The following is a 23255-nucleotide window of genomic DNA, read 5'->3' on the forward strand; positions in this document are numbered from 1 at the left end:
GGAACAGAATATTACAAAAAAAAATGTTTCTGTGAAATTAAATTAAATTATCTAAAAAAAATCTAAATATCAAAACATGTCTCGGGAGGAGTGTTATGAACTCCTTGGCCTGCTGTATGATCTGATTCGAGACAGTTTATACCTCAGTATATTTCTGAGTGCTAACTATAATGTACAAAGCAGCCTGCTAACTAAACTCACTAGCTTTAGCTGATAACTGAGCAGTCCAACCTGTCGATCAAATATGGTTGTTTCACAGAATAGTTATAAAATGGACATGGTTTCACGTATCTACTAATTCTACGTCATTTAAACCTGCAGTGTTTCTAATGCTGGCAGGGCATCCTCGGGTTGCATGAACACTGCATAGAAGTCTACGGGAAATGATTGTGTAGGTCTGTGAGCTCAGTAAAAAGATTTTTAAAGACATTTTTCATTGAATAAAATGTGGAGTCTATGAAGATGTTCAATATGTTCAACTTGAATATGATCTAACGATGTACACAAGCTTGAATAACAAGTTTTAATTCTTAAATTTAAAGATGAAACAATTGTGAAAATAGTCACAAATATGGAGGCTGATATTTGCACAGATGCAACGGCAGCTGTAAACTTACAGTTTGCTTTGCACTCACTGCATTTTCTGTTTCATGATTATAAATGTAACAATTTACACATAAAGTTCTTTGATCTTTTTACTCAGGACATTTTAATGCAGCACAGAACAACCACCGTATCACACAGCTGCTGTCAAATGTTACAAACAAGGAGGCAAAAAGACGTAGGAGAGTTAAAGATTTTTTTAATTATTTAGTACAAGAAAACAAACACAACAGATGCACACAAAGAGCGTGATCTACTACAAATTTCCGACAGAATACAGTTTCAAGTAAGATCATAGCCACATATACTGCAGCTGCTCGGCCTGCTCAGTAACATCTGGAGCAACATGAGGAGTTCTCTGTGAAATGTCCTGTCAGGGCTGTGGGAGTGGCTGAATAGAGATCGTTGGCGAAGTGGGCATGACAGAAGGTAAATCACACCACCTACCACTGCTTCTTACTCTGACCTGTACCGCTCTTGTCCACTATGTACAACATGGAACTTTAATACTGAAAACGAGCTACAAAATGAGTCACATTACAGTATTTGCGAAAATTCAAATAAAGCTTTATCCTAGATCGGGAAGCAAAGTTTGACTTTCTGGTACCTTCTAGTACCAGAAGCTGTTTTTAATTAAAAGGAAGAAAACACACACACACGTGTTTAAACACCAATAAAAAGTATGAGCAGACAGAGGTGACAACACAGTTACTGTCCTGAATTTAAGAAACAGGTTTAACTTTGTTATTTATTTATGTGAAAATGTTTCACCTCATTTTATTTTTACTTGTTTACATTTTTCAACTTGTTTGCCATCTTCCATATTTATATTGGAATTAAGTGTGTAATAAAGAAATTTCCTCAGCATTAATAAAGTCTTTTTATTTCTTTATTACACTGTGCTGGTTACATGACACGACTGTGGTATCCTATAGAAGGGTGCTCGAAAAGCACAAAAACATTATGATGGAGTTTTCAGCGTATTAACTGTTTGTCGTCCATGTTGGCAAGAATTGATTGGCATTCGTCAGCGATTGAGTACCGACATGTATGCTGTGTGTAAATATGACTTATCACCACTAACCTTCAGAGAGTGACAAAATGTACCTGGATATAATAGTCACAGTTATCTAATAACCAAAATATAAGGGACACTTATGTTACAGCATGTAGTAGCACTCTATGATAAAAAAAATCCATATTGTGTAATTTTTTGAATGTTCAGCTGTTACTGGTGTAAAACACGAACAAGCAGAATAGGAAGCGATATTCTTCGAAATCTAAATGAAAGCTGGCAGGTGCAAAAGACAGAAAGGTCTCTTTCAGTGAAGTCAACACGACGTGACTTGGAAACCAGGAAAACCACGGGAAAGGAAACCATTTACTTCAGTTACGCTGCTGTGACATAGAAGCAGCTTCTGTCATTCCAAACGTCTGCGTAGGCTTGACCTCCAGAGACCTTTCTGGATGTGACATCGAGCACATTTTAATTAGCGCGACTGAAACAATGTTGTTGAGACCCCAGACAGGACTATGACACTCCTGAAGCAAGAGTTTCACTGTTAATGATGGCTTATTTATGAATGAAGAGAAAGTCAGAGTTTTAGAGTAAACTAAAATAAATCACTGGTTTCCTGAGTGAAGGGAAATAAACACCTTATGTCCCTTTGATTTTAAGACGTTGTTCAGTATTGACTCTCTTTAAACACACTGACTGTAAGAGATGAATAATATCCTTTCATCAGAGGAGGTAGCCACTCAAACACAGTATGCCTGAATCTCCCTTACAGGCCACTGCTGAGGTGACCAGATGTGCGCTGTGTAGGGTGGCCGACTCTGGACGGAGAACAAGACAATCGAATGTTTGACACTGGGCAATAAATTCAATACTTTCAACAATGAACGAACATGTACGATCTAGGAAACAACCTGTTGTAAGGAGGTTCATTTAAAAACAAAGTGGCGCATGCATATTTCCTGTATATGCATGCAGTCACGTCTGACGCTGTCTGTCACCTGTGCTACCTCGCATGCAGGGATGACCCTCACTAAGGCAGGGCCAACACTGTCAGTGAACCCACTCTGTGACACTTCTTATGCAATCAAAGAAACGTTGTTTTCAGTCTGTGTTAGATTGTACGGACAGCAGTTGGTGAAGAACACAACTGAAACAGTCGTCTAGCTTTAGCACTTTACCTGCTAAAACTCCTAATATGGTCTGTGACTCTACTTTCCTTCCACAGGCACGTCCTCAGAAAGGAGGGAAAGGTAAGCATGCTGGCCCTGCACTTGCCCAATGTAGCTTTGGACCTCACTATGGAAGAGCAGCTCAATGACAAAATGAAACTGGGACTGCTGGGAGTCACTGGAAACAACAGCGAGCCATAAGCTTTCTGCCCGACAGGTGCAGACGTGGTTAATGTTGCTGAAAGTGTGGATCTGAAACAATATAGCAATCTTAGTCTAAAGCTAAAAGATGTATTTTCCTAAATGTAAACAAACTGTGGCAGAAAACTGAAACTCATAATCCAGAAATAGCTTTTAGAGTCCAGACTCACCACTCGACAGCACAAACAAGCCTGTGGTGTTTCAGGAGACACGCCCACAGGCACTTATTTTGAAGCACTACCTTAATTTCACTGGGAAAAAAATCATTACACAAACCTGATGTAAATCAAAACATTTAAAATCCTGCCTAAAAGTGAATTTTTAAAAATTCATCTGGAAGATGTACCTGCACCACCACAGCTGCTATCTGCGGACTTCTCCTATAGATGAGATTTGCTGTCTCTGAGCCGCGTTTAAAGGCAAGCTTATGTAAAAAACAGTCTGTATGTTAAAATACAAAAAAAGATTTGAGCAAGGAAGCGATCATTTGTCTGATGAAATCAATAACAGCTGTTAATGCAACAACAAACCTAAAATGTCTTGGTTTTCTGCAGTGCTCTGTCCAGCGAGACTGTCTTCATGTTTTTATTTTCACAAACTCCCGCCTGTGTCGGATCAGCCACAAGACCCGAGCGGTGTACCCCTCCTCTGTAACCTTGGGACAGCTTGTAACTTTCATTTAATTTAAGCATCAACACAATAAGAAAATGCAGTTCCAATAATAAAATAGACTGTCACTGGGAGTAATTGCCAAAGATGAAAACATACCAAACCAGAGAGTGTGTTCAGGAAAAGAAAGAAAACTGGAAGTGCTGCAGAGAAGCTTGTTTCTTTCTCACATGTAAACTAAATTTGGCTCAGGCGTCTCTGGTCCGTTTCCCCTCACAAATCAAAGGTAACATGTAACTCACCTTAAACTATCTCAATCTTTCTTTTTCTCGCACTCCTTTTAAAGTCTGGTTACTCTTCATTATACGGCTTCCATCCCAGTCTCTTTCTCTTTCCATCTCAGCTTCTCCCATCATCATTTTCTCTCCTGTCCTAGATGAATCATGTCTTACAAAAGCACCACCAGCTGCTAGCTGTCCCTGCTGTCCCAGCTGGGGTTGGACAGCCCGTGGGAACTGTTTACTATCCAGCAAATCTTTGTATTGGATCTCGGGCCTAATCATCCTCAGACAGGCCGTCCTGGTAGCATTGTCGAGACCCGGCTGGAGCTCGTATCCAAGAATCTTTACTACTCCGCTCTGAAAGGGTCGGATATTTTTGTCTCGTATCCGGTACGCTTCTACGGGCTTTCCACCATCCTTCAGACAAACCCGGCCCAGGATTTCCCGCCGCATCCTGAGAAGAGCTACTTCTTGCTCCATCTGGGCACGACCAAACTTGTCGATATCCTCCCAGAACGTGCGGTTGAAGGCTTTGTATAGGTACCAATCTAAGGCGTTCCACTGGCGTAGCTTCTCCCGCTGATGATCCGTTAGCGACAGATTGGGCAACATCTTGCCTTGTGAGCGTCCAGCTCTAGCACCGACGCCAGCCGCTACGGCAGCTTTGCCGACCCAGCTTCCGCTCATTACGCTGTTGCTGCTGGGCTTTTGCTGCCGAGCGTTAAGGCTAAATGAGACTACAGCATCCAGTGGCCAGCAGAGGGCATGTCTCAGCAGGATCATAGACTGGTCAAAGTACTCGGACACAAGAATCAGTCTGAATGTCTGGCGGATCATGGCCTCACCATGCTGAGCTAATTCCACTGAGAAATTAGCATTATTGTCCATGCCAAAATCAAACCACAGCAGGTTGCGGGCATAGTGGTTGTTGCGAAGACGAGGGTCATAGTATTTATTTGGGTCGTCGACAAAGTCGCCCAGCCCTTTTGCCTTCCGAAAGGCAGGAGCTACTTCTTTGTAATAAGCAAAAGAGGACTCCGCCAGCGCGACAGGATCCCTGATGATAGAAAAGTAGAATGTGTCTGCAGGCATCACTTTCTCCACCTGGAAGACAAAAATTGAAACAGTTACAAATAACGATACTACTGCAGTAGCATCACGTATTGTCTCTGACATCAGCAACGGTTCAACTATCCATTGTTTTAATTATGAAACCAACAGAAGCTCCTCTGATGTCATTCTACCGCTGAGCATGCTCAATCTGGACAGAGGGTTTGGCTTGCTGATACGGGTATTTACAGGTATTTACACTAGCAGTCTGGTGATTAGCCAGAATGACAAATAGTGCTAATGCACAGCCCGGCAGAGTTAGGCTAACCAATCCCACTGGGACCTTCTAGTGCTGGTTGAAGGGTTCAGTTTCCTAAGAGTCTGAAGGTTTGGATGGGCTGGCAGTCCTCCTACAGTCATACAGGCGGTTAGGTTAAGTCAGACTAAGCATGGAGTTTAGTGTCTGTAGTGTTTTTAGTCCAATTTGAGCAAATTTCTAAATGAACATCACTTTAGCCCACAAAACGACCTTTGTGTATTATTTTTGTGTATTTTGTTCATTAGTTGTTGTTGATTATCTTCTGCCAATTTTTATTATATGGCTGAGGCTACTGATGTCACATCTGTATATGAGTTTGTACACTTTCATTTTCTATATATAAACTATAAAATGAGTCTCTTTAAGATGTCCAGCCATGTTGGAAATTTGAACAGTGGAGGATTATACAGATGGCTGTATGATTATCAAACCATTTTCAGTCATTACTGTCAGCCTTCTATTTTACCCACCATTCTCTTCGTGTGAACGACTTACCTCTGGCTTATTAAACCTCATGTGATTGCCCATGATGTGAAACTCCGTGGCTCGGGGACCTCGATAACCTTTGACTCTGTGAGCATTGAAGGGTAGTGGGTACCCCAGCTGGTAGCCCAGTGGAAGGGCAAAGCGAAGGTTGCGTTCCTCTCCAAAGCGGTACAGCATGTTGAGCACTGTGCTGCTTGCTGTCTTGTGTGTCTTGAGGAACATGATGTGAGTGTGGGGCTGACAGGAGCCCAGAGACGGCCCCTGGGCATCAGGGGATGAAAAGATGGAGTGAGCAGCTGGTTGGGCACTGCTGTTGGATGAGTGGGAAGAGAGGAGCAAACTGTAAATAATTATTGTTCAGAACATCTCTGGGATTTTACCACAACTCAAATCTACTCACCATATGATAGTATTGACATTTCTACAATCAATGCAAATCAATTCTTGGTCTTACTTGTACTACAAAATCAGTAGGTTTTCACCCCACATCAGAAATCATGTTTAAAGCAAACAGCTTAGCAGCATCACACTGTCTCAACCGATAGAACTGATGTAGCTGTTCACAGGAAATGTAAAAGAAAGGCAAGGCAAGTTTATTTGTATAGCACAATTCAACAACAAGGTGATTCAAGAAAGGACAACAAACAGAAACAGTTCAGTTGCTGAGTACACTTTGAACCTAACTCCTTACTTCATGCAAAGTTAAAATGTCTTAAAGAAGTATAAACGTATGAGCTTTGAATTTATTAGTTGCTGTGAACTGATTTTATAACTGAGTTTTATTCCTGTCTGGATGGTTTCCTTCTAAGCAGATGTTACATAAACACAGACACATCACAGCCAAAATGTTCAAAGCTATACTGTGGTAGCACGGGGATTTCATTTCACACAGGCACAAATACTCCAAGAAAGCAGCAGCAATCATTTCTTCATCATTAATAGCAAACTGAATGAGAAGCATGTGATTGGGTAGCATTTGTCCTGCAGCTGTGGCTTAATGGTTGGGTAATAGTGGGACAGCAAGGACAACAGTATTTCACAACATTCAGGGCCCTGTTCTGTGGAACCAGGGTTCAGGAGACAGACAGTATCTCTACTTTGAAGACTAGGCTTACAGATACAGCCACTTTAAAAACGGCTGTCTCATCCCTGACAGGACCGTGGGTGGGCGCGTGACGGATTTCTGACCAATTGCCAGCTGATGGGTGGCTGTAATGATACCCTCACCTGGAAGATGCAACCATGGGTGGTAACGTCCCAAAAGCAGCATTTAGGAAAACCGGTGGTAATATCTTGTGTATCCACCAGGGGGCGCAGTGTGGAGGCTTGTTATCCTCCTGAGACCCAGTAATTCATTTTTGTGCACTGTAGTACACATTTAGTTTTTGCTTGTAGCTCTTATAGTCTACTTGCCACTCTTCTAAGTCCTGATGTTTCTTAGAGAGGACAACAGTACCTTTAAAATGATATCACATGTGTGGGGGTGTGGCCTTGCCAATTGTCTTTTACCCACCTTTTCAAAATGGTTGGCATGCCTACCAGCATATTTTATGGAAGAAAGAAAGGTAAACTTGATATTTACATTTAAAATGTTTTTTAATTTTCAAAAATAAACATCTAGTAAATAATTTGAGGGGTTTTTAAGAATTAAGCTTATTTAGTTTCACAGAGAACATGACTAATCTATTAATGTGTACTCTAGTGCACGTCGGGACTTTGTACTTATATTTATTTCACTTTTTCCTAGTAGACAACTCTTTGACAAAGGCAGAGAGAATTCTCAACAGAATAATTGAGCGAGATTCAAACAGAGATTTTTCAGAAGATGAGAGTCATGTGAGCCAGATAGGAGAGGGTGAGAACCCAGGAGGAGCCACACAAAGATTATCGAGATGCAGTGGCAGATGTAATAGAGAAAAACACAGGGCCACCTGAAATCTGTCGTCCTATCTGGTCCAAAACCAACATGTAGGAGAATCTGGAATTTTGATTTGAGTTAAAAATAAAATATGGGTAAAATGCAGGAATGATTTCCAGTATAGTAAAAAATAAGAGTCGCATTTATAGCTGAATCCATGACACCTGATTGTTTCTACACGATCACGTCTTTGCTGAAAGTTATCAATGATCTCAATGTGCAAAAAGAACTCCCAGTATCTGGAGTTCAAGCTCCTCTTGGCTGAGAAACCAGGGACAAACATGTGAACAAGACCTGAATAATACCAGTAATGAAGAGTTCTCTCCAAAAATCAAGAAAAGGAGGCCCCAATCAGATGAGAGTGTAGCAAAATATGGTTCCCTCCACTTGCCTGAGATGGTTAACAGTCCAAGGCATTTCAGTTGTAGAATGGTTGGGTGCAACAGTAAAACATATGTGAGATGTGGGAAGTGCCAAATGTTCCTTTGTGTCTCCAAATAAAAATAAAAAAAATCACAGTACTTCCTCAGATATCATACATGAATTGATTTTTGTGAAATAGAAAGCCCAGTGCAATCACTTGTTCCTGAACCAATGGCTTACAGCTAGTGAAGTGTCAGTGACTTCTAAGTTGGTCCCTGATCTACATTTTTATGATATTGTTATATAAATAAGTTTTAATATCCTGCTTACAAAAATTTCAGTGGAGCATTTAATTTTCTTAAATAGCTCTTGAATGTTGTTAGTTTCACATTCGTGATCAATGAACTCCCCTTGTGCACTGTAGTGCACATGTTGTAAAATTTAAATAAAATTGGTTAAAAACAATTTTGTTTTTGTAATGTGTTTTTTTTACCATCCCAACACTTGATTTATCTGAAAAAAATCAAAATCAAAATATTTTTTTCCCCTGGGTCTCACCATGTACATGTGAAACTCGAAATATTAGAATATAGTGCAAAAAAATTTTCAGTAATTCTACTTAAAAGGTGAAACTAATGTAGACTCATTACATGCAGAGCGAGATATTTCAAGACTTTACTTGTTATAATTATGATGATCATGGCTTACACTTATGAAAACCCTGGATAGTATAATCATACATATGTACTCAGTACTTGTCTCGGGCCCCTTTTGCATGAATTACTGCCTCAGTGCGGCGTGGCACGTCAGCAGTGACGTGTTATAGAAGACCAGGATGCTTCAATAGCAGCCTTCGGCTCTTCTGCATTGTTTGGTCTCATGTGTCTCATCTTTCTCTTGGCAAAGCCCGTTCAGGTCACGTGAGTTTGCTGGCCAATCAAGCACAATTATCCCATGGTCATTGAACAAGGTTTTACTAAACCGTCATGACTTTGTTTCTGAGAGTGTCTCATGACAATGACGTAAGCCCGTGCGACGTCCGTGGCAGCAACAGATGTTTGCAGATCAATAATGGACGACCATGCAGCGTTTAAAGCGTGAAAGTAATCACATTACTTTGAGTTTGATTCTGTAAAAAGTGACAAAAACATCAGCGTTTGCTGCACACTCTGCGCGGAAAGAAAACTTCTTTCTACACCGAAACATTAAACTTCAACTCTGAGCGAGCAGCGAGCACGCTGCCACGGGAATGTGACGTTCACAGAGAAACCCCCGGATCCTCCCACTGACAGGACCACTGTGGGCAAACCTCCACCCGCCCCACTCCTGCTAAACAGGTGACAATAGATTTAAGAGCTGCTGAGTCTTTGATTTTATTTATTTTCTGCTGTGTTTTACTCGCATCTATTTGAAAGAGTGAAAACACAAAACATTATTTTATTTGATGTGCTGGAATATGCAGAAAATAGATTTAAATGTTAAACATTCTTCCAGTCAGAGAATGTCGCATATTATTAAATTTTTGCTTCATGCATGAAGTTAAAAGATTAAAACTAACAAAACAAGTTTTTCATTTGATTACATTTTATATGATGGATTATGCAGAAAAAGTAGAACTGGGCTGAAAGGTCTGTTGCTCTATTACATATTCAGGTTGTTTATCATGGTTTTAAAATGTAACTAAGTAACTAATTACTTTTGAAAATAAGTAATCAGTAAAGTAACAGGATTGCTTTCTTGGAAAAGTAATCAGTAATTAGTAACTAATTACTTTTTCAACTAACTTGACCAACACTGCTCGCCATTCTTCCTCCAGACTTTAGGACCTTGGTTTCCAAATGAGATGCAAAATTTGCTCCCACCAGAAACTGGACTTTGTGCCACAGATTAACAGAGCAGTTCTTTTATTCTTTAGCCAGGTGATTCTGTTTGTTGTTCAGGATCAGCTTGACATGAGGAATAGAGCATTTGAAGCTCAACTCCAGGATCCGTCTGTGTGTTGCACTAACTCCAGCCTCAGTCACTCCTTGTGAAGGTCTCTCACACTGTTGAACGGCCTTTTCCTAACAATCCTGTCCAGGCTGAGGTCATCCCTGCTGCTTGTGCACCGTTTTCTTCCACAGAACTTTCTATTAATGTGCTTTGATGCAGCACTTTGAGAACATCCAACCTCTTTTGCAATTACCTTTTGAGGTGTTCCCTCTTTATGGAGGCTGTAGTGATGGTTTTCTGCACAACTGTCAGGTCAGTAGTCTTCCCCATGAACCAGACTGAGAGACCATTTAAAGGCTCTTTGCAGGTGTTTTGGATTAATTAGCTGATGAGAGCGTGACACTTTGAACCTACGATATTGAACTTTTTCAAAATATTCAAATTTGCTGAGCTTTTGAATTTGAAGTTTTCATAAGCTGTAAGCCATAATCATCAAAATTATAACAAATAAAGGCTTGAAATATCTCGCTTTGCATGTAATGAACCCAGAGCAGCATCTAGCGGTGTGGCTGTTATTTTACTATTACTGTATTATAGTATATATATTGCTATATGCAATACTGTTGAGCATGTATTTGCCTATGTAGAGCTTACAGCGAGGGGGTTTTCAACCACTGCAAACGTACTCCCATGCTGTAGTCCTCCACAATACCAACTGCATGTTGCTCGACATGGATGATGCTGTATGTTAGTTAATGCCAACTGGTTGACAAGTCAACAGGTACTAGCGCGATAATAGTTGACCAGGAATGAGACAAGTACAAAGACATTACACACTCGTTTATGCTGAGTTAGTATGAAACGTAGAGAGAGCTGTTTATGACCACAAACCAGTGATCTCTGTTTCACTTTCGGTCTGTACAACTTCACTTTTCTTCACAGATGGACGAAAAAAGGACATCCAATGGTTGTACCAGCTCTACCACATATTTGTGACACTGTTACCATGTGACAAAAACCCACTCTATAGGAACACGGGCAGCCCACAGTTGTCCATGAACTGCCAACATAATTTCCTCATAATAGAGAGAAAGAAAACTAAATCTGACGCAAAAATGTAAACTCCAATGCAGTTCAAATTGAAAAAGCAAAACCATACCTCTTGTTGAAGATGATTCCCAGCAGCTGGGTGGCAAAAGCAATGGCCACAAAGAATAGCAGCGCTTTCCACATCCAAACTGGACCCAGCCGACCACAAACCAGCGATCGCAACATCCTGTGAGGAGGAGAGAAGGATGGATGAATGGAATGATGCACATAGTTGTGAGCCCAAAGCAGTCAGTGGAAGAGGAAGATACAGAAAAAGAAGGGGAAAAGTGTGTGGAAAGAGAGTAATACGGATGGATGGATGGATGGATGGATGGATGGATGGATGGATGGATGGATGGATGGATGGTAGTCGGACGATTGGATGGATGGATGGATGGATGGATGGATGGTAGTCGGACGATTGGATAGATGGATGGATGGATGGATGGATGGATGGATGGATGGATGGATGGATGGATGGATGGATGGTAGTCGGACGATTGGATGGATGGATGGTAGTCGGACGATTGGATGGATGGATGGATGGATGGATGGATGGATGGATGGATGGATGGATGGATGGATGGATGGATGGTAGTCAGACGATTGGATGGATGGATGGATGGATGGATGGATGGATGGATGGATGGATGGATGGATGGATGGAAGGATGGATGGATGGTAGTCGGACAATTGGATGGATGGATGGATGGATGGATGGATGGATGGATGGATGGATGGATGGTAGTCGGACAATTGGATGGATGGATGGATGGATGGATGGATGGATGGATGGATGGATGGATGGATGGATGGATGGATGGATGGAAGAATCAAACACAGTAAGATAATGTCATTAAAGTGACAGGATAGGGTTTGAAGAGGAGAAAAGGCATGAAGAGACGGGGACAGCTGGATGAGTCATAAAACAAAAACGACTGAAGTATCTTCGGGAAGGAAACCAGTCTGAAAATAGATCTTGTATTCCTTAGATTCCTTAGATACTGATGTCCGGTTCATTCTTATAACAGAAGATGAATAAACTCAAAGCATACCTTTAACCAAAATTTAAATACTAATCAGTTAAAGGTTCAAGTTAATTTTACATAGCACCATGGACTTTTCCTTGGCTAGGAAAGGCTACCACTCGCCATTGAACAGAGTTTTTTATAATGTGGCACAAACAAGGCATGAATGTGATTGGTTTGAAAAAGTTGGGGAGGGGTCACAGTTTAAACCTGGCCTCCCTACTGGTCTTTGTTCTGGTGTCTGGCTCATGTTTCCCCTTACACTTTGTGCAGGGGGCTTGTCTCTGTAATGAGAAGAAAGACGACTCCTCTCTACTTTACCATGGCAACCGCCTCTCTTCTCGAGTCAGTCCACTGGAGAGTGAAACTCTTGACACCTTGAAATTTTTGTACCGTGCTGCACCATCTCCAATGAATTCATTCCCCAAAAATTCCTAAGGGGGGACGGGGGGGTCCTCCCTGTTTATGCTGTGTTTTAGTTAGTATCCGTGTACCAGTCTGCCTCTGATACCAGTGTCTTGATTTTTCCTGTGGGTTTATATGTATGGGTGTGGCATTTTCTTACAACACTCTATTCTATGATACATATTTGTGTAGTAATGTTAGAACAAATTATGAGGTAATTGTGAAACCTAAAATAATGGGGTGTATATGTAATAAAGATTTTTAAAAATGTGTTCAAATGTGTATCTGTTCATTGTAAACATGTATGTATTAATGTCTGTAACTGTAACTTTAACCTCAGCCAAACGTCTCCGAAAACGTCGGAGCGCTTTTGCAAATATGTGGTGTCTTGATAAACCGAGCAGATATTTGAAGTTTACACAGCTACAGTATCGCCTGAAAATGTGTTAAAGGTTTATTTTGTGACCCAGAAATAATAAGAGTAATATTAAAACTAAGTAGCTGCTGCCATTGTTGGAAACTGGAATTGGCTGAGTTGTGCTATGAATTCTGGGAAAGGTTGGTCCACGAAGGATACACCCATCCTTCAAATCTGGGGAGAAGGAGGACACATTTTTCTGAGTCTTCGAATTTAGACATTTGTCACGTCGCTGTAACGTAATCAGCCAACAAATGTGGCCTGCGAAGGATGCAGCCCCTGAATTTGTACACAGCTACGATACTGGACACAGCTTCTTCTTCTTCGGGGTTTAACGGCAGCTGGCATCCTTGTACATGCAGTGCTGCCATCTTCTGTTTCAGTCCGTTATTACACTCTTAAATCCTGCTACTTATTCCTGCGTCTTTTGGGATCTTACAAAGCTTCAAATGACGCGTCGAATATTAAATCAGTCGTCAACGATTTTGATAGTCGACGTAATCGTGACTGGTCGACTAATCGTGGCAGCCCTAATGTCTATTGATGTCTATGGTGTTTCCATAGTTGGCACTACTAATTATTAAAAGGGTTTGCCCATCTTAAACAGTAAGTGTGACAATACTTTCCATTATCAAGCATTTAAATAAAAACCCAACACCACTAGAAAAGGGATAAAAATATACATCAATAAAAGTCTTTTTTTTAACATATTCATGCATATGTAACAAGTTCTATGTAAAAGAGCCTGTAGTGAGCTGTCAAATGAAATAGTACTTTCAGACAGTCTGTTTTTCAGTGACATTGATTGCTGTCACACAATCACACTGGAACAGATCAATGTAACAGGATTTGTGATAGATGTGTGTTCATTGGTTTGGAATCACACACAGGTGTCATCAGAGCGTGAACACAACTGGCATGGTCTTTTTGTGTTTGATAACAAAGGAACACTCACAGGAAGTGGCTGTTATGTCATACAATTGCACGTATATTAAACCTAATTTAACCTAATGCATTTTAGTAAAATGCTTATTGGTAATAAGCTGCTACATATTGCCAAAACAACCTTGCAACTCTGTTGAAAGGAAGCGTATTTCCTCACTTTTGGTTTTTATCATACTGATAAAGAGCTGATACACTTATCAAAGCCTCCCACGGGTCTTTAAAGCTGAGAGGGGCTCAGTGTAAAGACCATAACATATGATTCACATCAATTCAATTTTATTTTTATAGCACCAAATCACAACAACGGTCCCCTCAAGGCGCTTTATATTGTAAGGTAGACACTACTAAAACAATCATATGATACCTATGAGCAAGCACTGTGCTGGCGACAGTGGGAAGGAAAAACTCCCTTTAACAGGAAGAAACCTCCGGCAGAACCAGGCTCATATTCATATCTATCCAGCTTAACAGTGATGCCTCGTTCCATCCAGCTGGGCGAACAGAAAAAGAAAGAGACCATTCGCACTATTACAGCAATATTGTTTTCAGAGGATAAAGGCAACTTTGTCGACTTTGCCACATTAGCTTTGTACTGTTAATACGTGCATAGAATTTATGCTTCTATTACAATTTTGTAAAAACATCTTTATTAACTTTATTTTTTTTATTTAACCCTAAAAAATTAATTAAAAAAAACCTCTACAGTTAAAAATGTCTTATACTGATGTATATTACTATTTCAATCGACCCAGTTACGTTACTGGCTAATGGGACACTGGAAAAGTTTGGGGAAAAACTTCTTCAGTGGACTTGGAGACGTTGATGACTAGAATAATCTTCTGACACTCTCCTAATATGTGATGGACTAGTTCTCTATGATTATTTGACATTTAAACCCAGACGGATTCATAACTTTGCAGTCAGGCACGTTACAGTGTGGTATGTCATATGACAGCTGAAATCACACTTCCTCTAAATAGATTTGTGCATTTCACTGTTCACTTTGATCAGATCTGATCACACTGCCTCTCCGTCTGATTGTCACTTCTGCAGACCAATGTGAGATTAATATTAGGGCAGCAGCCACCACCCTGTTCACCACATATTACAAGTCTGAAATGCCCAAGCGGAGTTGGAGGGAGAGGCTGTATATATGTATATGGTTCCCGAACTTGTGACCATGTTAAGACTTGGCGTGTGAAGAATCCCTACACCCACACCTTCGCCCATGTCTGCAAAATCGCAGCCTAGCGCCGCCCATTGTACACCACAGTCTCTCCATCCTAATAACCCCGTTATGGTTTTGCTATCAGCATCTTGTTCTGTGCCCACTTGTTCCATTCTCACATCTATTGCTAGCTATTTCAAGTTACCTGGCTCTCCGTCTGAAAATCATAGCTGTGTCCCCAGGCCGGTATCGGTGACGCTGTTATTGTGCAGCTGCAGAGAGCTCGGAGCATCTCGGAGGCTTCAGCTGCGGCAGATCCACTGCTCGGGCCGTGGACCCGGATCAGCCCCGCGGAGGGACACGGGCCGGAATACGTCCCTGTTGGGCTGAAAGCCCGTCTAGTTCCGAGGACGTAAAACGAAATTTTCTTTCTTCCAGCTGTAAACCTTCCTGCCTATTGTGCTGATAATGAGAATACAGTAGAGTCAAGAAAAGAACAGAGGATGTGGCGTACTTCCGGGAAACATCAAAATAAAAGCATTCATGTGTCTGGACCGTGAACAAGCCGTGAAGGGTATTAGCGTTAGTCGACGTGGGTGCCGAGCAGTGGGTCGGGGGGTCTGGGTCCGTTCATAAAACTCACTGTACCCCGTCCGATGAACTATACACATACTCAGTCTACAGGTTTGAATTTGACATGTCGCCTGTAAAAGTGGCTCCGCGTTGTATCCGGCTGCTCTTGCTGTCGCACACCGTGCTTTTATTAAGTGCGTTATTCCGCTTCGGTTTAATTTATTGACGTCAGCTTGGCGAAGGGGGTTCGCCATATGTGACGTCACACGGTGACGCTGTTAGAAAGGCATCCGCAGAAAAAGAAAGATTCGTTCCCATCGCTTTTCCTTGACCTCCAGGGAAACAAATCCAAGTCCAGGAAAGGTGGTAAGAGAACTGATAAGGAGTTAGGAAAATGCTCTGAAAATCCGAAAGACCCTGCGCTTGTCTCATTATCAGTGTGATGCCGGATATCCGCCATATTTAAACTACTACGTTCTACTCCTTTAATCGAATCTCGGCAGTATTTGGACCTTTATTACAAAGGTTGGAAATTTGACGAAAACGGAAAAATTAGGCCAGATTTACTAACGCAAGGGGGAGTAAAAATACATGGCCTTGTGACATGTATTTGTAAAGAGGAGAATATTTAAATGAGTCACTACAAAATCTGTGCCACACAGTTTATTGCAAATTGCATAATATCTAAAGCCCCAAAAATCATGTCTTATGCCTGCTGCTGTTGTGATAGCTACATCTTTTTGTTTGTTTGTTGCTTAAAGACAGGAGATAGATGGTGATGTGGATGTTGCAAAGCTGTGCCAAAACCGTGTCTCAGTAAAACTTTGCACTCAAGCTTATAGGCGAGCCCCACGTATTGCTCTTCAATAATTCTGGGATTTTCATGTAAAACTACAAAAACAACCACAACTCAGATTCTCTTTCTCAGCAGTGTGCACACAATACATCTTATTTTCTCGTATTAACCTGCTGTGATCTAGTGGAACTCCTTTCCTCCACGGTTAGGATTTGTGTGACTGCAGTAAATTCCATCCATCAAAAGTTTATCAAAAGAAGTAAAAGTTTATGATGTCCCTAAAAGGACCCATCTCATCTTCAAGAACTCATTGTACTGTATCTCCTCTTTAGAGTACTTTGCTCTAAGACTGCTGGCTTACTTGTGGTTCCCAGGTAGACGTAGTAATGGGAGGCAGAGCCTGCTCTTCTGTAGAAGCCTGTTTCTGCTGGCACTTAACTGTACAATCGAATGTGCCTTAAAGCAACTGTTTATGTGGTTTGGTGATTGAATTGAATAAAGTCTGCAATGTGACAAAGAGCATTACCAATAATGCAAACTAACTGTACAGAACCTCAGACAGACTGTTATCAGTAAATATATATCAGAATTTTTATCTTCTAAATCTGCCTTCTTAATAGGAGACCGCGACTCAACTAAAAGTTGTTTTTATTCCTGTTGTGTAATGTTCAGAGTGCAGCTGTGCATTTAACAGGCTGTTGCTAAAACTAAAAATATAGGGTTGAAGAAACATTGGGACGAATGTGTAAAATGTATCATCCTGATCCATGCTCTGGTAAGAAAATCCCAGAAAGATGATTCAGTGTTTTCAGAAACGTTTCATCACAACAGTCCTCAAATGTCTGGGATATACCTCATCATAACTTCTTGGAGGTTTCCCTGAGAGAATAAGCAATCTTATAGCTGGTGGCTGCCCACTACACCTAATCTTAAGGTCAGCATAAAGTTATTTTCCCTGTAGGAATCAGTAAAAGCTACCTTAGTCTACAATTTGGGGCTTAATGTTGAAAAAGATCTAATACCTTTTGACACAAAATTCCACTAATCACTGTCACACTTTCCTGATTTGGTCTCACTGCCATTACTGAATATTAAAAGTAATAAATGACAGGTTTGGTGATATTTTCATAAACTATTCATTTACCACATCAATAAACACCATGACGGCGCAAAATGTTTTTTCTAACATGGCAACCTTTAAAAAGTGAAAGGAGACAGAAAGACAGGTGGGAAAGAATAAAACTTAATGAACTTTTTGATGCCATTTTACACACAGTACTGGTGCAGAATCTAGAAAATGTGGGGAAATACTGGCATCATATACAGTACTTACTTCTGAAGAAATTATGATGGGACCCTGAAATCAGTGGCGTGTCTAATTTTTGTTGGGGGGGCCAGGTAGGGGCACAGATTTGGAGAAGGGTGGCAGATGTAATTGGCAGATAATGTTAAAAACAATTCCACCAACCCTTCACCATAATTCAATAACCCTGTAAACCTAATAACCGAATGCGCTTTTAACTCTTATTAGAATGAGATTTTAACCACTACGGTGCAAAGTTTTTAGATACTGCGTTGATAAAGTACAAGAGATACAATCAGTCAGTGTTTATTCAGCATTCAAGGACATCAATAGTTGCATAGTATTTTTACTGACATGTAGTGCACATATGTTTTGGGCAAAAACATTTTTGAATATTAAAATACGAACATTTGTAACAAACAATTGATAAATTAGCCAATGCCAATGCAAAACTTTATCTGCCTGTTAAAAAAAGAAGATAATCTTCTCACAAACTGGTGATTTATTTTGAAACAGGAAAAAAGTGGAGAAACAAATGAAAAGACTAACATTTGAATAAAACCTGAAAGCAAGTAAATACTTTCTCTGCTGCCTTATGGTAGACTTTGATAATATTGATAAAGAACAACACTGGCTGATGATGAAATACAGTCAGCTGGCATGGTGACACTGCCAGTATTAACCTGCAGGGCTGGACTGGGACAGAAAATCGGGCATTTTGACTACAGACCGGCCCCCCAGGTATTAAAGCCATAAAGCCTTTGAATGAAAACAAACCCTGTTGTGACAGTGATGTACAGTCTTGTTGGTATATGTATGATTTCTATACATTTTACGTCAGATAAAAACGTTGGTTGTAAGATTTAGATAATTAATTAATAAAAACTAGATATTTTAAATGAGAATAAGAAAGTATGTCTTTGTGCCCCCCTCTCCCTGTTAATGCCCTACCTGGCCCCCTGGCAACACTTTGCTAGACCCGCCCCTGCACAGTTACCAGCTGTCAGCTACATAAAAAAGGATCCTGGTGTTATTTGTCTCTCAGAAACAGTTCATAACTTCCCTTCAACTCATTCATGTCACCTAAAAGGTAAACCTGTTTCTCCATCACCTGTTCAGCTCTGATGGTTCAGTAAGGACGTCTCCTGGTTTCATCCTCATGTTTCCCTCTCACCACATATCCAAACCGATATCATGACCAGCAGCTTTACAGCTGTGGCTCCAGCAAACATCAGCTGATACTAGAAATTAATATTAAATAAATTCTAACAACAGCTGATCAAGCTTAAACGTGCTGCTGTTGTTTAGCGCGACATCCGCTGGTTTCCTCTTTCTGGCGCAAAGTGGGCGATAAACAAGAGAGAAAAGCCGATCAGCTGATCATTGATCAGTTTCATGATTGAAGTAGAAACAGGAGAGGGAGGGTGAGAGAATGAGAGAAGAAGAAACAGCTGTGCAGCGTAACGACAGAATGACTCCAGCTTTGTGTGGTTTTTTTTTTCATTGTAGCTGAAGTCCGGGACAAACTGTGTTCCTTTTCAGCTCAACACGAAACGCGTAATATTTTCTCTGAATACGAGACGATTCCGTTTTTTACAGGACGGTTGGCAACTCTACTAACTAACCTTATGAATAAAGTTCACTATCAGTAACATCATAGCACCCACCCAGCTGTATAAACTCCGTCATGCTAGCTAGTACGCAGTACGAGTTATTGTAACTGACTGTAAAAAGTCAGCATAATGAAAATAAACTCCACCTAAACTTGGTTTATATCTGACCCAGATAGACTGCAGGTCATAACTTCTTACCTGAAGTTCAGTTCACCTGACACTCCGGCCGCTGCTACCTCGGGTCTCTGCTCCTCCTGCCTCCCCTTTCCCTCATCCACCTGTTGCCTCTGTGGAAGCTCCGCCATAGCCACCACCAAACAACTGACTTATTTTTACACATCTGCCAGCATCTGGCCAATCCACCACCGTTCATTGTTTGTACCGTTAAGGGAAGAAAGACAACAAAAAAGCATTGACACCAGGCGGTGGGCCGATGGCCAGTCCAGCTATGGAGAGTTATCAACCTCTGTCTCTCTTCCACAGCATGTCTTTATCCTGTCTTCCTTCTCTCACCCCAACCAATCACAGCAGATGGCCCCGCCCCTCCCTGAGCCTGGTTCTGCTGGAGGTTTCTTCCTGTTAAAAGGGAGTTTTTCCTTCCCACTGTCGCCAAAGTGCTGCTCATAGGGGGTCATATGATTGTTGGGGTTTTCTCTGTATCTATTATTATAGGGTATACTGTACAATATAAAGCACCTTGAGGTGACTGTTGTTGTAAATTTGGCATTGTATGAATAAAGTTGAATTGAATTAATCTGTAGTGGAATACATTTAAAAACATCCAACATAAAGACAGGGGCTGTTATTGTCCCTGAATCTTCTCATGCTTTCCTGCCTGTTATCTCTCTCTGTCTCTCTGTCACAAAGGTAGTGGTTGCCCCATGATCGGAAGGTCAGGGGTTTCAATCCACTGAACGGCTACCCTGAGGTACCCCTGAGCCAGGTACCGTCCCTACACACTGCTGCCTGGGTGCTGCACTGGTGGCTGCCCACTGCTTCACTGGGTGAATGGGTTAAATGCAGAGGAGTAATTTCCCTACAGGGACTAACACATACACATTAGGTATATCACATTAGCCACCTGAAGGCATGAAGAAGGCTAAAACCGCTTGGTTAAGGGAAGAGATGCGAAAGATGGGTCTATATGGTTCTCTGTGGATTATTTGATGCTTATTCACTGCCCTGGGTCGACAAACTCCTGGTTGGATTAAGTACTGCTCGTCTTTATACAACACACCAAGGACTACTTGTAGATTGCCTTGTCTCCAGAATCCACACAGATATATATTTTGGAATATCACGTTTAATGGGAGCAACTTTTCTAATGTGCACCTCGAAAAATTACACAGTGTAGTAACCAAACGTGATATTCAAAAAGATATATCTGGACAATGATTTTGTTTTTTGTTCAACTAAACCAGGGGTCGGCAACCTGCGGCTCCGGAGCCACATGCGGCTCTTTAGTCTTTATACTGCGGCTCCGTGGTTTGGGGAAATAAATTGTAAAAGTATTTAGCTGAAGTGTATTTTATTTATGTTAGTTTTTTTTTTAACTTGTAGTTCTAAATTGGAAGATTATCGTGATCTTGAAATATCTTGAAAAAAATAAAATCCCCACATCCCCACGGCTTGCCCTGGCAAACCGTGACAATGCCTAATTTGTGGATTGTCGATCTTCAGATCCTCATACGTATTTGAGCAGCTTTTCTCCACCATGAACTATGTTAAAAACAAAAACCGCTCACGCCTCACAGACAACAGCTTACAGTCCTGCGTAAAGATGAAAGTGACTTCGTACAGCCCCGGTCTCCAGACGCTGTGCGCAGAGGTTCAGGAGCAAAAGTCCCATGTCAAACATATCACGGCAGACCCAACGATGTTTGCATGAACAGAATGGCTGTCGCCATCCTCCATCTTTAAAATGTATTACCCTTCCAGGACCTGAAGTTAAGTAAAGCGCCAGGGTTCTTATCAGTGTTTTCCGTATTGGACCTTATCACTGTTTAGTTTTCACATTTCCTGTTTTATTGTGTTAGCCTCGGACTGTGTGTATGTTCCACTTCCTGTGTCATTAGTTAGATTTAGTCCAGCTGTGTGTACTCACCTGTTTCTTGCCATCATGAGCCGGTGTATCTAAACCCTCAGTTTCTCTCAGTTCCTCGTCTTATCATCGTCTAATCCACAGGTGTGTTTCCAGGTCTACTTCAGTCAGCCAGTCTTTCAGTTTCAGATAGCTTCTGTCCGTCCAGCCTCACTAATAAATACCATCCACACCTTCAATCTGCCTGCGAGTCCTGCATTTGGGTCCACTCGCCCTCTCTCTACAGTGTGACGCCTGACAACTTGACATCGACCAATCAGCTGAAAGGAAGAAAAATCTTGTCAAAATTTGTATGTGCAAGTTGAAACTCACACGCATGTGAGGGAACTTGAACAGGAAGCTTCACACATATTTTTTTTGCCTTCTATCCGTAAACAGACATTAACCAAACAACTTGTAACTTGTTTAATTATCTTTTACAAATACAAATCTTTTTTAGGCACACATTTTAGATATTTTGATTTACAAGGTTACAAAACTCACTTCACAACTAGACAGTCTGATTTACAAGTACAAAATATTTATGACCATAATTTGAGCCTCTGAATCAATCTGCAGTCCTAATCCCGAGACCCCTTTGCACAGTGTTCAGAAGAGTTGTTCCTTATATTTCTTAAAATGTTTCTTAAAGGCACATTTATATTCCTTCAGCCTCCTCTCATTTTGCATATAAAATAAAATACATCTAATTTTCTTTGATGTACTTGCTGTGTAACTCTTGTCCTCCATACATCACAGACCGCTAATCACACTTTTATCAGTTAATATCTAATATAGCGTTCCATGTTCTTCCTCCTGCAGCAACTGTGTTATAAACAATGAAACGCAAAATGCAGTTACAACGAAGATTCACACAATCTGCTCAACTGTTTATGCTGCTCTCTATAAAACAGGAAGTGATGTGTGACCTAATACAACAGACTTCACACAAGAGGGAGAAACGCTGAGGGAAGAATTTGGAACAAATAACTGGATTAAGTTCACAAAGAGAACCAATACAGGAAATAACCTAAACATTATAAAAAACCATCCCTTGATAAATAACCAAAACAGTCCAAAACACTGAAAACAACTGACCGAGGACCATGACAGTGTGTATTTGGGGATTTGTTTGCATTCATTTACACACACTCCATTTTCCCAAGACTTCAGGATGGACACATAGTTGAAAAACTAGATGAAGTTCCCATCGATCCAACCATTCTCTTCCGCTTATCCTTTTTCAGGGTCATGGGTGCTGGAGCCTATCCCAGCTGTCTTAGGGTGAGAGGCAGGGTACACCCTGGACAGGTCGCCAGTCTGTCGCAGGTCAATGAAATTCCCCAAATCCGAAAAGCAAATCCAGAATCTAAAAGTGTGTATTTATTTAGGAGTTTAAATGTAATTAATTCCCAATTAAAAAACAAGTTAACTTTGCAGAAACTCACCACTGCTCACACTGTGGGGACAGGAAGCCGTCCTGGTTCTAAATTTAGAAGCAAAGCCTCTTATCAGTTCACTGGTGCCTTTGTTAAGGAGCACAACACCTGCTGCTCCTGACCAGAGTCTACTCCACTTTAATCTACATGGCCCAGTTCAGAGAGTCGTAACAAAAACGAGCACAAGAAAACATGCACTGCGATATCTGCTTTTGTTCTATTAAACACAAAAACAGCTGCAAAGAGGAACTGATGAAGTCACTGTGTTTAGAATAAGTAACGGTGTGCTTAGTGGTTGCGTTAATGTTTTGTCCCAGCATGGTTTTCTAATAATGACGACAAGTACAGTAATACTCATCATTACATTATCAGAAAAAAGAGAAAACAAACTGTGTCAGTTTATTTTTATAAAGCTTTTATAAGTTTTATAAAGCCTTATGAAGGGAATC

At 40.9% G+C, this 23255-nt stretch overlaps 1 protein-coding gene across 2 annotated transcripts; it reads right to left on the reverse strand.

Moving 5' to 3' along the window:
- Window positions 1-3801: 3801 nt before the first annotated feature.
- Window positions 3802-21556, reverse strand: gal3st4 (galactose-3-O-sulfotransferase 4). 2 transcript variants are annotated; one of them, XM_026160683.2, is made up of 4 exons: window positions 21392-21556; window positions 11109-11225; window positions 5746-6046; window positions 3802-4985 (listed from the first exon to the last, which is right to left on the reverse strand). In XM_026160683.2, exons 1-4 carry the CDS (start codon window positions 21406-21408, stop codon window positions 3909-3911), a joined length of 1512 nt encoding a protein of 503 aa, XP_026016468.2. In that variant the 5' UTR covers window positions 21409-21556; the 3' UTR covers window positions 3802-3908. The 2 variants fall into 2 exon arrangements, with proteins under 2 accessions (XP_026016468.2, XP_026016461.2); XM_026160676.2 differs by lacking the exon at window positions 21392-21556 and adding an exon at window positions 15208-15504.
- Between the last annotated feature and the right edge of the window lie 1699 nt (window positions 21557-23255).

Source organism: Astatotilapia calliptera, chromosome 3, assembly GCF_964374335.1.
Source record: "Astatotilapia calliptera chromosome 3, fAstCal68.1, whole genome shotgun sequence".
NCBI lineage: Eukaryota > Metazoa > Chordata > Actinopteri > Cichliformes > Cichlidae > Astatotilapia > Astatotilapia calliptera.

Bases quoted from the DNA above. Each gene is read 5' to 3' on its own strand.
- gal3st4 (XM_026160676.2), bottom strand. From the start codon at position 15,230: ATGATTTTCAGACGGAGAGCCAG. The intron at 6,047-11,108 runs GTATGGTTTTGC...CTCATCCAACAG, and splicing joins GGAATCATCTTCAACAAGAG to CAGTGCCCAACCAGCTGCTC. The intron at 4,986-5,745 runs GTAAGTCGTTCA...TTTGTCTTCCAG, and splicing joins TGAGGTTTAATAAGCCAGAG to GTGGAGAAAGTGATGCCTGC.